Source organism: Gobius niger, assembly GCF_951799975.1.
Source record: "Gobius niger genome assembly, chromosome: 4".
NCBI classification, from domain to species: domain Eukaryota; kingdom Metazoa; phylum Chordata; class Actinopteri; order Gobiiformes; family Gobiidae; genus Gobius; species Gobius niger.
The window spans coordinates 38,175,324-38,189,391 of NC_136855.1; the positions used below are offsets into that span (position 1 = coordinate 38,175,324).

Sequence of the window (14,068 nt, forward strand, 5' to 3'; positions counted from 1 at the left end):
TGAACAATACTTGGAAGATTTTTTCAGAGGGATTTTTTATTATCTAATCCCTAGCCTGATTTGAGTTTTGAATGTCAAAAAATAAGGCGAAAATAAAATTTGTACACATTTCTCCACAAAAAAAAACAGTTTTTTTTTAAAAAACTAAACAAGAAATCCAAAATCACCTCTGAAAAAGTCTTGGCAACTCTTTTATCAATAAAAAGAAACCATAAATTTGAATGTAGCTCTATCCATTATTCAGATTTCGCCGCCGAAAACATCTGAAATTTGGGGCATTTTTAGGCATAAAACACCTTGTTCTTATATGAAAAGATAAGACAGAAAACTTGCAATGTATTTTTTTGAAAATTTACTTCAGAAGTAGATGTTCCTCCAATTTAACTGTTGTGCACATTTCATGAATGCACATGTTCAGATTTTATGTTCAAACGAATAGATAATATAACAATGAAAATCATAAAATAAAACTAGGTTGCATGGTAGAAACACACAAATATACTTGGAATTGAATAAATATTAATTTTCAATCTGGCTGTCCACTTTAATGAAACTTAAAGCAAGATTTAAAGCTAGGGTGCCCAATTTTCCCGGTTCAAACTGACTTTTTTCTAGCTCTCACAATCCCTCCTGCACATCAGAATTGTTGAAGCAAATTGATGATGCACGTTTCACGCCCGAGTCCAGCTTTGAGCGGTGGCAAAGTGAGGCAGGAGGGACCGCCGCTAAAATCACACTAAACATTTACGTGAAGACAATGTAGTGTTTACAACAGCAACGATAAATTCACCCAGCAACAACAGGCAGGCAGGTACCACGGCTTTACAGAACAAAGTGTTGGGTTGAGACCTTTAAAAAAAAAAGGGCTGATAAATTGCTTCAATGGACGAAAACTATAATAAATAAATATTTTATCTGGGTCTCAGCATTTCAACAAAGAAAATGAAGACTGGTCTTGAATAGGGCTGGGTACCGTATAATGTTTATTTATATAACATAAAAGGCCACTTCTTTTAAATTTGGATAATTTATTGAACTGAAACGAACAAGTCACTTCCTTTAAGGCTGAGAAATCTGTTTTTTTGTTGTTGTAAAGTCAGTGTGTTTTTACCACCAGAGAATGTTGTGAACAGCAGTAAAACAGACCTCGTTTCATCTAGGGCTGTCACGGTATGAACATTTTACCTCACGGTTATTGTGACCAAAATTATCACGGTTTTCGGTATCACCGCAGTGTTTTTTTAAATGTGTGTTAATATGTTCAGAAAGCATTGATAGTCCTGCACAAACTGAAATAGTTTCAATAAAGTTTAACTGTGCTTGTTACATAAAAAAAATACAGACAAAGCCTTTTCACATCAAAGTAAAGGAACTATAACGATGTGTTGTTGATCGTTTTGAGGGTGTTACATGGACTATTTATAGCGTCAGAAACAAAGATAAACTGTCTATAACTGGAACATTGTTGTTGTCCTTCCGGTGAGCTTTCGCTTTGCAGATTTGGGAAAATACCATCAATATTAAATTCATAAAACTGCGTCGTAATGTGCCATTGTGTGGAGGTATCCGGACACGGCTTATGCTGGCGGTGGCGCTGCAGCTGCACTATGAGACGACTCGTTACTTTCTCCTTCAACCCAAAGTCCCACATCAGCATTTCAGCTAAAACGCTAACGTTAGCTTACTGCTATAGAGCTGAGACGGTCACGCAGGAGAGTCAGAGGTTCGAAGTATTGCTGCATTTGCTGACATTTTCCTGCACGTTCCACAAACTGAACTCTGAGGCTGACAGATCCTGCGCTGTCGTGTCGGACATGATTCCAGCTTCGAGAAAGTTTTGTTTGGGTTGCAAACAACAAAGTGCGCATGCGCGGAAGCTGCAGCAGATGAGACGGTGGCTGGTGAGGCTCACCGTGAGGTTATTCACAGAGATAATAATAAACACAAAACAAGACGGTCATTTTCACCGTCAAAATTTTTACCGGGGTTTACCGCTACACCGGTTACCGTGACATCCCTAGTTGCATTGTCTTCATCTAATTTTGATGGACTGATAGAAATAAATTCACTTTGCCACAACTCAAAGCCGTACACAAGCTTGAAACATGCATACAAACAATTTGCTTGAATGATTCGGACTTGCAGGAGGAAGTTTAGGCCAAAAAAAGAAAAAATCTGGCAAGTTTTAATGCTGTCCCTGGACTCAACTGGCATCAAAACTCAGTCTCTAAAGATACACATTTTTGGTACCAGTAGTACCTAAACTTTTTATTGTTTAAGGGTCCCCGCTCTAGTTCTGAATTATATGGACAGGCTAGTTTTATCTCCCTCCCAGCGATTGGAAGTAAAGTCTGTAAAGCTGAATCAAAAAGTTCAGCACATTGAAATCTCTGCACCTCGTCAAGGGCCCCATTCAACCCCTCAAAGGGCCCAATTTGGACCGCGGGCCTTTACTTTGAATTGTTTTAGGTCAGCGTCCATATTAACACATCCAGGAGCAGCAACAATGAGAACCAACATAGTAAAAAACTAGAAATGCTGTCCATTTTATTCTTTCTATAGGGATACTTTAGCCTGGTCCTGCACTGTACTATAAAAGCAGAAATCTATGAAAAAGGGGGTGTTGCTTCCAGGAAAGATATGAAATGTGTTTATAAACCCATCCCTGTTAGTCCTTGATATGTTAGGAATGAGACTGACTGAAACAGCATAAAGCATAGACACAGGGGTGTTTTCCAAGTACTGGAATTTTAAAGTGGATCCAGTAAATGGAAAAGCACCGGTGACACCGACACAGAAGCGTCTGGATCAGGGGAGTCCATTTAGAGTCACAGCATTCGACGCTTCACACAGAATGACTGGGTCTGACTTTACCTTGAAAGGTCTGAAGAGGAGGTACAGCTCCCTCGGTTTAATATCCACGGGGAGGCCGCTGACAAACAGTGTCCGCACCTGCGAGGAAAGAGAAAGAAGGATTGTAAACCCAGAGGGAGAGTTGTATTTTTAGCGCTGAACGATAGCGGGGCCTGTGCAGCAGCAGAGGAGGAGGAAGAGGAGGAAGAGCGGCGGGACGACACTTCCTTCCTACGACTGAAAGGTCAGGAGGTGGAGGTGACCGGGCGACAGCGTGTGGGGACAATGGGACGTTCGTGGATACATGTCTGTGCAATTCATTTCTCTGGTAAACCGTGGGCTTTGTAAAGTCTACGGCCTCCTGTGGCAGAAACATTTTCTTATTTTGGAGCAGTGGCAACATTTGACCCTCGAAAAGATCCAATCCACTGTTAAAACACTCAAAAACTATACATTTCTATAAAGTATACTTAATATGTCCTGAGAAGAACCACGAAACCTTCATGTTGAGTCGAAGTGAGGATCAACTTCACCATTTGTTCATAACAAAAACGAGTTTGAGCCCAACCTTTTTTACTTGGTATGCAACAAACATGTCAGAAAGCTACTTATGTGTAAAATTTGACTCAGGCAGAGTTCAGGAGGATTAGCAGACGCGATGATATTTCAAACAAATTAATTGAGTTTTGTGCTTTTTTTTTTTTACTATATTGAACCAGATTGTGTTCAGTAAGTTCAGAACATAAAGAATCTAAAATGTGACTGACAAGTGTACATCGAAATGTAGAAAGTGTTTGGTGAGCAACCGAGAAAAGGCCCTAGTTTAGAGTCCAGACTTTCAGAAATAGACACTTAAGAGCAGGGGTGTCCAAATGCGACCCTCAGACCAATTTTTAGTGGCCCTCGTCCTTCTTGCTGAATCTGTATCGGAGATGGTCCTTTTTATTTGAAATGTAACAATTACTACACTATTCTAAACTAACAACTGACATTTTATTGTGAAAGCTTTACCAGACCCTCGTACTCAGTTTCATACAAGGGTCTGGATCTTCACAATTGAGCTCTGTTATCGGGTGGGAGGAGTGAACTCCTTTGAAACGATTGGGTCTGATTTTCGCCAGCGTTTTGGCGCCCGAGTGAGTGAAGCAACTCTACCATAACTCTACCATAACTCTACCATAACTCTACCATAACTCTACCATAACTCTACCATAACTCTACCATAACTCTACCATAACTCTACCATAACTCTACCATAACTCTACCATAACTCTACCATAACTCTACCATAACTCTACCATAACTCTACCATAACTCTACCATAACTCTACCATAACTCTACCATAACTCTACCATAACTCTACCATAACTCTACCATAACTCTACCATAACTCTAGGGGTCAGTCCTTGCACATTCCAAGGCTTCAATTTTACTTTCTGGATATTTGGGAGCTGAGCCAGATCAGATTGAAGAGCATCCATTACTTCCGTATCCGCCGCCATTGCCGAACTACAACCAGCAAATGCGGCACAAATGCTTGACGTCACCTACAAGCCCCGCCTCCCCCGCTCGCTGAATGGTAGGCTGAAATTCAACAGATGTAACGCGGCCACAGATCAGACCCAGACGTACATGTAGGGAAATTATAATTGACCAGAGTTTACGGACGGCTAAGGCCAGGCTCGGCATGAAGGTTTTCAGCATAAATAAAGGTGTGGGGCACAGTTTACACCTCTGCTAATCCAAGGTTTCGCGGCACTAACCACCGATCTATGGCCTTTCACCCCGTGCATGCTTCAATATGTGGCCCCCATGAACACTGCTGCTTTAGAGGAAAGCATTCATTTAACGTTTGATCTGAGGTTTACTTTGAGAAATCCATCTCATTGGTAAAAAGCAGATTAGTTTTTATAAAAAGGAAACCAATCAAATTGAGTTGATCAAAATGCAGGGGGGTGATTTATTCTTTTTTTTTTTTTAATATCGGCATGGCTTTAGTTACACATGTGCCCAGTCGGTTCTGGGGCATTTTGAGATTTTCACAGATTGTTAAAGTGTCGTCTCCGAGCTTTCCAACAAGGTGCAACCCATGGAAATCTGATAACATTTGGAGAAGTGAGAGCAATTTGAAGTTAAAGACCCAGAAGATGCTTTGTTTTGTCCTTTCGTATATTACAAACGCAGACATATTTGTGGGAAAAACACTGCACATCTATGATATGAAGCCTTTGTGTACATTTCATGAGCTTACAGGTTAGTTTTCTACTATTCTGTGAAAGCTGTGAAATGTGTCTATAAACTCGTCTATAAAGAATTGGGAGGAATGAGTTGTTGAGATGTTTGTAATAAAATAAATCCGGTATGGGCCTTTGAATGCAACATGAACTGCCTCTAAAGTTCACGTGATTGGTTGAATCTGCTTCACTCGGGAGCATGAGACTGACCAGGAAGAGGAGTGGAAAAGTCTTGAACATAAAACTGCATCAATTTACAAAGTTTAAGATCTCTCCTAAAAAAAGTACATCACAAAGAGCAGATCACGGCTACAGTTTTATGATCACATCTCCACACACTGAGGCCAAACCCGTCACAGTGCAAGTTTCTGCACTAAAAACAGTTTAGTAAATGAGTATCAATCCCTGTCATTCGAGTTGAAGCTCGGAGCTGAGAGTTCTATATTTGCCTTTAAGGTTGTGGCCTTTTCTTCACGGCAGTTTTACACACGCATTTCACAAAGTTTATGACACGTGATGCTGCTGGAAGCTTCGACGATACTGTACAAGAGTCAACGTTCACTCAATCTTATGAACGGCTCTTTGAAATAAACAAATTCCATTCCAGAACCGTTTGTCCCGAGCCTGGTCGCTTCCTTTTGTTTACAAAGACGTGTATCTGGGATCAGGGGTGATTTATTGCAATTCCCAATTGACAAGCGTATAAACCCAAGCTGGATATTCGTACACTGCAGAAAGTGAATATCAAGCATTGGCTTAAATGACTTGAATTGAGGGAATGTATCTTGTTTTGAGCGGTTTTCACTCATTTAGACACTTTTCCTGATCGGACCAAGTTTGCTTTGCTTGTTTGAGGACATTTCAGACCAGTTCTAAGGTAAATCTCGCTTGAAATAAGAAAGTCAAATTGCCAATGAGATAAGACCAATTTTCTTACCCCATTGGCAAAGAAAATGACCTGAAATAAGGACGAAATGTATTGAAACGAGTCAGAAACATCTCAGAACAAGTGAAATAATCTAGGACAAATGCCCAAGAACTTCTTAACTAGTCAAAACAATGTGGATTATTGTGCTCAAATTGAGATGTTTATACTGATAGTTAATTACTTTTTGCAGCGTAAACAGGGAAGTGAGTGGTTTTTACGAGGCCAGAAGAGCGGAGACAAATGTGAAGGAGTCAAAAGGAGTCATTAGCAACTCAACACGAATCGATGAAGTTTGGAGCGGGTCAGGGGGGGAAAACGATGACGCATCAACATCTACACAGGTACATTCTTGTCAAGTACATTTAAGAAAATGTTTTACTAGTGATTAATTTAGTTCCTGTCGAAATGAAACTGAGATTTGATGTTCCTGGTCTGAACACGACTGCAGGCAAAACTTTCATTTTGAGCTTCAGGGAGAGTTTGTGCCAAATTTGCACAACAAGGAGGTTTGTTTTGTTTTTTCCTCGCTGATTTAATATTTCTCCATTCACTACTTGCACATGACCCATAATGCTTTGCGTCTTGGGGGTATAGCTACGACCTAGAGGCCTTTGAACAATGATGAAAAACAACTCCTGCTGTGCTCGTAATTTCTCCAACAAGCAAAAACGTAATCCTAAAAAACTACAAAGCTCAGCACACGAAGTTAACGGGAGCTTTTTCCCCGATCAATTTTTCAAAATCAATAAATTAAAGAGGTACAGATTTTCTTACGCTTTGGTTTAGTGTAACTGCATATTTTATGGTATTTGGAATATTAGTCTCTTCGATGACGCCATATTGTTTACAGCAGCGAACCCCCCCGAGGTGCAATGCATTATGGTTTTGCGCAAGTAGCGAATAGAACATTTAAAAACCCCAAGGCTTGTATTTTCTGCATTATAGACCAGTGGTTCTCAACTGGAACGGCATCGGGACTAAGGCTGAAACGATTAATCGATTATTGAAATAGTCGACAACTATTTTAGTAATCGATTCATCGTTTTCTGGTTCACACAGACTAAAATTGAGCAAAAATGACATAAAAATTTAGTATTTTTGATGAAATCCTACTTTGTTTATACAGTTAGGGTCTGTGTACATTTGGTTCATTGTAAATTTAATGATTAGAGCCAGCAAACATTTCCCTTTAGTTTACTCCATCAACACATCTTCAAGCAGTGCCACTTAAGCTATTTGTGATTTTAAAAAAAATAGAATACAATTTTCCTACACTGTTCACAGCCAAGCAATTACTCGATTAATCGTAAAAATAATCGATAGATTTATCGATTACAAAATAATCGTTAGTTGCAGCCCAAATCGGGACCCACCATCGCCAAATGACAAAACTGAATCGACACAATGTAAAAAACAAAAACATGTGATAAGTCTAAAACAGCTGAAATCATAATATAAACAATCAAAGGCCATTTTGACTCGTGTAATGTTTTGATGCTTTTTCAGCAGAAAAATATTGAATATGTTTTCTGGGAAAGACTCGCGACCCATAGAAGGTTTTGTGACCCACCAGTTGAGAAACACTGCTCTAGATACATGAAGGTTTCACCTACAGAAACGCAAGATTCTCCAGCCTCTTTTCCCCCCAGAACATTTGGTTATACATTTCTGGATTCATTGAAATGTTGACATCCCCCAAAAAGAGGTGAATTGTTTTTTTTCCTCAGAAGAGCTTATTTGAAGAAGTGGAAGCTCTGCACAACTAAGAAGGCGACAGGTGATTCAAGCTTTTTTTATTTGACATGTGAATGGTTTGAAATTATTTTTTTCTCATCCTTGATTGTGGTAAGAGAGGGGGAATACTTAACTTAAAAAAAAAAAAGCCTGATGAAGGTCAGAGTGACTGAAATGTTGCAGCAATAAAAGCTAAGAAAAAACTCTGAGTATGTGTGGGAGCTTGTTTATTCCCCAAGTTCAGTAAAGCTTTTTTACAGTCAAAATCCCCCTTAGGAGCTGTGTCCAATATGTCAAAACTTGGATTACAATTTGACACAAAAAGCCTTATTCCCTACGACATATTAAAAACACATCTTAATCCGTTTTGATATTCATGTCATTTGTCAACATTAAAAGTTAAACTGATATGTAAATCATTTCCCTTTCACTCGTCCATTAAGGGACTCAAAGCAGGACGAAGCGTGTAGAGGACGGGAAATGAGCGCGGCGTTTAGTGCGCTCACAATGGGAACAAAGGCGGCTGACAAAAGGCCCCCGCGGTCCCCTGACTCTCCCCGCCAGGAGCCACTTAGGAGCTGAACACACACACACAGACACAGGGGCCCGGGGGAAGTCAAGTCCAGCGCTCCATTCACGGCTCTCAATAAAAAGGGCCAAGGCCAAGGCGGTTATTTAGTCACGGATTACAACCCAAACGTTTAGTGCCTTTGACGGCTTTATTTAGGGGGAGATCAAATGATGCAGGTCTGGGTCGTGTTTTAAATTCACTCATGATTTTGTTATTGTGTGATCGAAGTGTAAATGAGGCGTCTCCAGTCGATGAACTCTCCATCACCAACAATGAATGATTTTTATTTTTATTATAACACAATGCACCTCAAAGCATAAAGGCTGATGCAAATCAATAACAAAAGCAAACTGCTGATCTCTCATTCAAAGCCAAGTTTACAAATGCAAGACAATAGATTAGTGATTGTTGTTTATTATTGATCATTTTTAAATTGACAATTTTTTGCAATTTGAATTTTTTGCCATTCATTTGAAATTTTTTGTGTGTTTCCATTTTTTTATTTTTTTACTTTGACAATTTATATTTATTATTTTTTATAATTTATTATTATTATTATTATTTTTTTACAATTCTAAATATTGACAATTTGTATTTTAATTTTTTATTTTTCCAATTTTAATTTTGAAAATTGGCATTTTCAATTTGTATTTTTTCCAATTTTTTTTTTGCATTTATTTTCTATTATTTTATTTAGATTTTCTTTCACAAATAGGCTGTGTCAGACATTCAGCCTGTTGTACGGAATTTCCAGATCATTTTTTACATTTTTTTTATTTTGACAATGTATTTTTTTTTTTACAATTTATCATTTTTATTTTTTACCCTTTCAATTTTTCATCTATCATTTTCATTACAATTTTATTTAGATTTTCTTTTACAATTGTGTCAGACATTCAGCCTGCTGTATGGAATTTCCAGAGCATTTTTTACATTGTTTTATTTTGACAATTTGTATTTTTTACCCCTTCAATTTTTTTGCATTTATCATTTTCATTACAATTTTATTTACATAGTCTTTTACAATTAAGCTACGTCAGACATTCAGCCTGTTATATGGAATTTCCGGGATAACATCATTTCCTTTTCCCATTAAAGATCCTTGCCTGAAGACAAAAATAAAAAAATGTAGGTCTTTATATAAAAGCTATTCAATTAAAAAAAAAAAAGAGAAAAATAAAACAGCCCTAAAACACTCCAATTCCTATATTTGAAACCCATTACGTCATTGCCCAGAAGTCGGACATTTTGGGGCCTTGGCTTTTATCTCTTCAGTAACGCGTCCCTGATCCCGTAAAAGTGTGAGAACCCCCTTCAGTCGCAGCAGGCCTCAGTGCCTCAGTGTGTGTTTCATGGATTTATGCTCTGGCTGTGGAGGATTCGTGCCAAATGGATGCTCCCGGGTGACGTCACTTCATGTCGCTGTGGTCGGTCCTCCCGGTAAACAAAGCGGACTGCGTCACACCGGACCAGAGGCCTCGCACACAGGCCCCAAACAAACGCAAAAAGTAATGAACTAGATCAGTATAAACATCTCAATTTGAGCACAATAATCCAATTTTTAGCTGTTTTGACTAGTTAAGAAGTTCTTGGGCATTTGTCCTCGATTATTTCACTTGTTCTGAGATGTTTCTGACTCGTTTCGATACATTTCGTCCTTATTTCAGGTCATTTTCTTTGCCAATGGGGTAAGAAAATTGGTCTCATCTCATTGGCAATTTTACTTTCTTATTTCAAGCGAGATTTACCCTAGAACTGGTCTGAAATGTCCTCAAACAAGCAAAGCAAACTTGGTCCGATCAGGAAAAGTGTCTAAATGAGTGAAAACCGCTCAAAACAAGAAACATTTCCTCAATCCAAGTCATTTAAGCCAATGCTTGCAGATCACGATAACACCCGTTTTCTCATTGAATATTCAGTTTTAATTTGTGGAATGCAAAAGACATGAGGCCAAAAACAACTGGGCCGTAGATTTTTTTTTTTAGCCAAGGCTTATACTTATAACCTCTTACCCAAATCTAAAAGCTCATCGACTGGAGCTTACAGCCTATAGGGCCAGTTATGCCTCATTTGAAAGCCAAGACCTACAAAACTGATAAGATTTTTCCTCTCGTTTGTCATATTTTTGGTGCTTTTTCCATCACGTTTTATCACCTACTTTGTTGCCCATTTATTTTCTGTGTTATTGTCGCTCTTTTGTCATCGTTTTCATCCTCACTTGTCGCCATTTTGACCCTTTTCTCCATGAGCTTTTAGATTTGGGTAAAGCCGAGCTGGAGAAAATGTGCTCAGTTCAGGCGGGGGGGAAAAAAAGATTAAATAAAAGCTTTATTTTTGGCCTGAAGGACAGCAGGGAGGCACGTTTAGCAAGGTGTTGGCACCAGGGCTTGAACTCACGACGCTGAGGGGAGATAAGCGGTGCTGCAGTCTTAACCAATCAGCTGCGCAAACTCTACAATTTTAAGATTTTGAAGATGTGGAGGTGTAAAAACATGAAGCCAGGCCTTTATTAATGGACGGGTTCTCCATTTTACGCACGCTCCAAGTGCGTAGGCCACGTTTACCAGCGTCAAAATAATATTCTGAGATGTCTCGTGCGTAAATGTCTGTATCTTTTGGACTCCTTTTTTCGTTCCCTGCGCCTTTTACGCGCTTCCCTCGCCCCGTATAAACCCCCCGGAGTTCACGGAGAGTCCGCGCGCGCACACACACACACACACACACTCACCTCCTCCTCGATGGTCACGTTGTTGTTGGGCTCGGGCTCCTTCAGACTCATGCTGAGGCGGGCTTGAGACGCGGCCGCTGCGCTCAGGAGTAAGCTTCGGGTGGCGGAGTGCGAGGTGCCCCAAGTGCGCGTGCAGCCGTGGTACTGGTCCTGGTGCCGCTTGAACTTCACCAGAGACGCGGTGGAGAGGAGGTGGTGTGGAGGGCGTGAGGACGGCGCGCTGTCCGGGCACTTCTCGCTAACGGCAGCAGCAGCAGCGGCGGCGGCGGCAGCGGCACAACTCGGGTTCGGAGTCGCAGAGGTGGCGGCGGTGGGAGAAGGAATCATTCACGGAGAGAAAGAGGCAGGACGAGCGGCGCGGGAGGAGGGGGGGGAAAAAAAGTTACAAAAGGTGAAACCAAAGGTGCGAGTGCTCCGTGCGCGAGGTGCAGAGGGGGAGAGAGACGAGCCCAGTCCGCTCACATGAAGCCTGTCCGGTAGCCTGTGCTCTCAGCTGTGCGCGGTGAACTGGGGAAGACCGCACTGAAGTTTGGTGATTGGAGCGCTGTTGACTGGTGAGAGAGCGCGCGCGGGCCCCCGCCCCCGCCTCCGTCTCCTCCCTCCTCCTCCTCCCCGCGCTCCCCTCGCTCTCTCCAATTAGCTCATCAATTATGGGCACCGCGAGCCCCATCAGCCGCATTGGCGTCAGCTGCGTCAACGGGGGCCGCGAGAGAGAGAGAGAGAGAGAGAGGGAGGGAGAGGGAGCGTGAGCGCGTACGAGGCCGCACCAAGGCCTTTCTCCTGCGCGTCTGCCATTTCTGCAGATAACGTCATCACAACACAAGAAATATTCACTCAAGAAAGAGAAAGAAATTAATGCAAAATGTAAAAAAAAAAAAGCCTTGATCTCTCCTAAAATAGCCTATTGATGAAATTGATAAAGATAGAAAGAAAAGAAAAAGAAAACAAGAAAATGAATAATCGTTTAAGTTAATCAAACATTGGTTCTTTTTCATCCGGGACAGAGAGTAACCAAATATTACTAACAGGGGCGTCGGACTGGGGGGGGGGTAAAGGGTGCTGTGTACCCAGGGCCCAGAGCAGGTTGGGGGCCCTGAAAAGTGCTGCACAAAGCGTTCTGTGTTGTACTTTCGAAGTTTCCTCATAATTGATTCTATAAGAATTGAACAACCGGGCTGAAATACAACGGTTGCTACAGGGAATTTTGCACAAACAATAATGATGGATGAATTTAAAATTGTGCCAAATGGTTGAGCCGGCTTCAAATATGGTGAGAGACTAAATGAGGCTGAAGCCCTTGAGCTTTTTTGTTCATGAGACAACAAAGTATAATACTTTTTTTTTGCAAAATAGCATTTTAGTGCCTACTTTAAAGTCACACATTTGTTATTCCCAGCACAAATATCCCATGTCCCTGGTGCAGCCGTCCTGTTTAATGTGGTGCTAATAATCATTATGCAGAATATTCCACCACCAATTTAAATATCTATATCACTACCGGGATTGAAGGTTATTCAATTTCTGTAACTGAAGCCGATCCAGATGAAATTTCAAGTCAAACATCGAGTACACAACAAACACAAACAAAACAATGAACTAAGTATCCAGGACTAATCTAGATTTGTAGGTCGCTGTATATAATAAAGCTATAATAGAAAATAAATCAACTGCACTGTCAAACCACTGTCATGTGGTTGAAGAACAAGAAATATGAGGGGGGTCCAAAAAGAGAGTTTGTACCGAGGGCCCAGAATTTGGCGCTACGCCCCTGGTTACTAATACATAAAAGATACTGCATGAAAAAAATTTGGAAATATTTTGTCCGATTGTTGAATTTTGAAAAGTGTATAATGTAATCGATGTGGGACTAAGAAAAACACGTCTTCTAATGTGGAACCCAGTAATGAAAACACTTTATTTGAATGTTTCTGTTATTGGCTTGCCCTGTCAGAGCAAACTATTTCAGCAAATATTTTACTGCTGTTTTAAAGGAATAGGCCACCGTTGTTACATACTGAGATATGTTCTTACCTTAGCTTTGACGAGTTCTTTAGGACCTGTCTGATCTTCACCCGTGCCTTCAGTCACGTAAACACAGCGCAGACGGCGTTAGCATTTAGCCTCTCCCTCTCCCCTCTATAGCTCCAAAACAGGTCAAGATAGAAGCTACCAAGCTCTTCCACGTTTTCCCTATTTAAATATGGTTATGTGAAGTGTTACACTACAAAGTATAATTACACAAAATTAAACAATGTGGATTTTCTAAGCGGATAAAAGGGGAACTATATTGTAAGGCGTAATAATACCAGGAGTAGTTCGAAATCCGCGCAGTAATCTTCACTTTACTGTGAGGATGTCTGACTTCAGATAAGCACAAGCGTCTAACTACAGGATTTAGCCGCGTTTTTCACGCCCGAAAAGCGTTTGGTGTGTATGCACCTTAAAGGCTGCATGTCGGTCCACTTGAAGTGAGCTCTGGTGCAACTCCAGGGAGAATGAGCTTCTTTTGTGCAACAACAACTCCCAAAATACATAGCTATTCTAAAAAATAAATTATTTAAGAACTTGTAAATGTGACTGAGCAGCCGACGCTTCCAGTCCTATAAAGTCAGAAAGAAGGTTAAAGTGACACATTAGACGATTTTTTTTTTTAGGATAAGCTTTCTTTAGTTTAACCATTTTTGTGATGCTTATAGTTTCACTTCCTCATTGGACACTGTCTTTTTTGTAGCTTGATGAATATGTGTTGTCCAGATTCCTCCAGTTGTGTCCTGCAGTCGTCCCTCACATGACAAAAATTCAACAAAAATTCAACAAAAAAATGTCAAAAATTCAACAAAAAGTGACAAAAAACTCAACCAAAAAGTGACAAAAATTCAACAAAAATTTAACAAAAATTCGACAAAAATTCGATAAATATTCGACAAAAATGTGACAAAAAATCAACAAAAAATCAACAAAAAATCAACAAAAATTCAACAAAAATTCAACAAAAAATTCAACAAAAATTTAACAAAAA

At 40.2% G+C, this 14,068-nt stretch overlaps 1 protein-coding gene across 2 annotated transcripts in view; it reads right to left on the minus strand.

The window, feature by feature from the left end:
• The window catches only part of LOC306961836 (RNA-binding protein, mRNA-processing factor 2a), a 28,773-nt gene extending 17,187 nt beyond the window's left edge, over positions 1-11,586 (minus strand). Inside the window, exons 1-2 of one of the 2 annotated variants that reach the window (XM_079554757.1) lie at positions 11,050-11,584; positions 2,875-2,952 (exon numbers count right to left, since the gene is read on the minus strand). In XM_079554757.1, coding sequence (XP_079410883.1) covers positions 2,875-2,952; positions 11,050-11,376 — 405 coding nt within the window. In that variant the 5' untranslated portion in view covers positions 11,377-11,584. Of the gene's footprint in view, positions 1-2,874; positions 2,953-11,049 lie in introns of both variants that reach the window. The other variant, XM_079554756.1, reaches the window with a different exon arrangement.
• Positions 11,587-14,068: the final 2,482 nt, after the last annotated feature.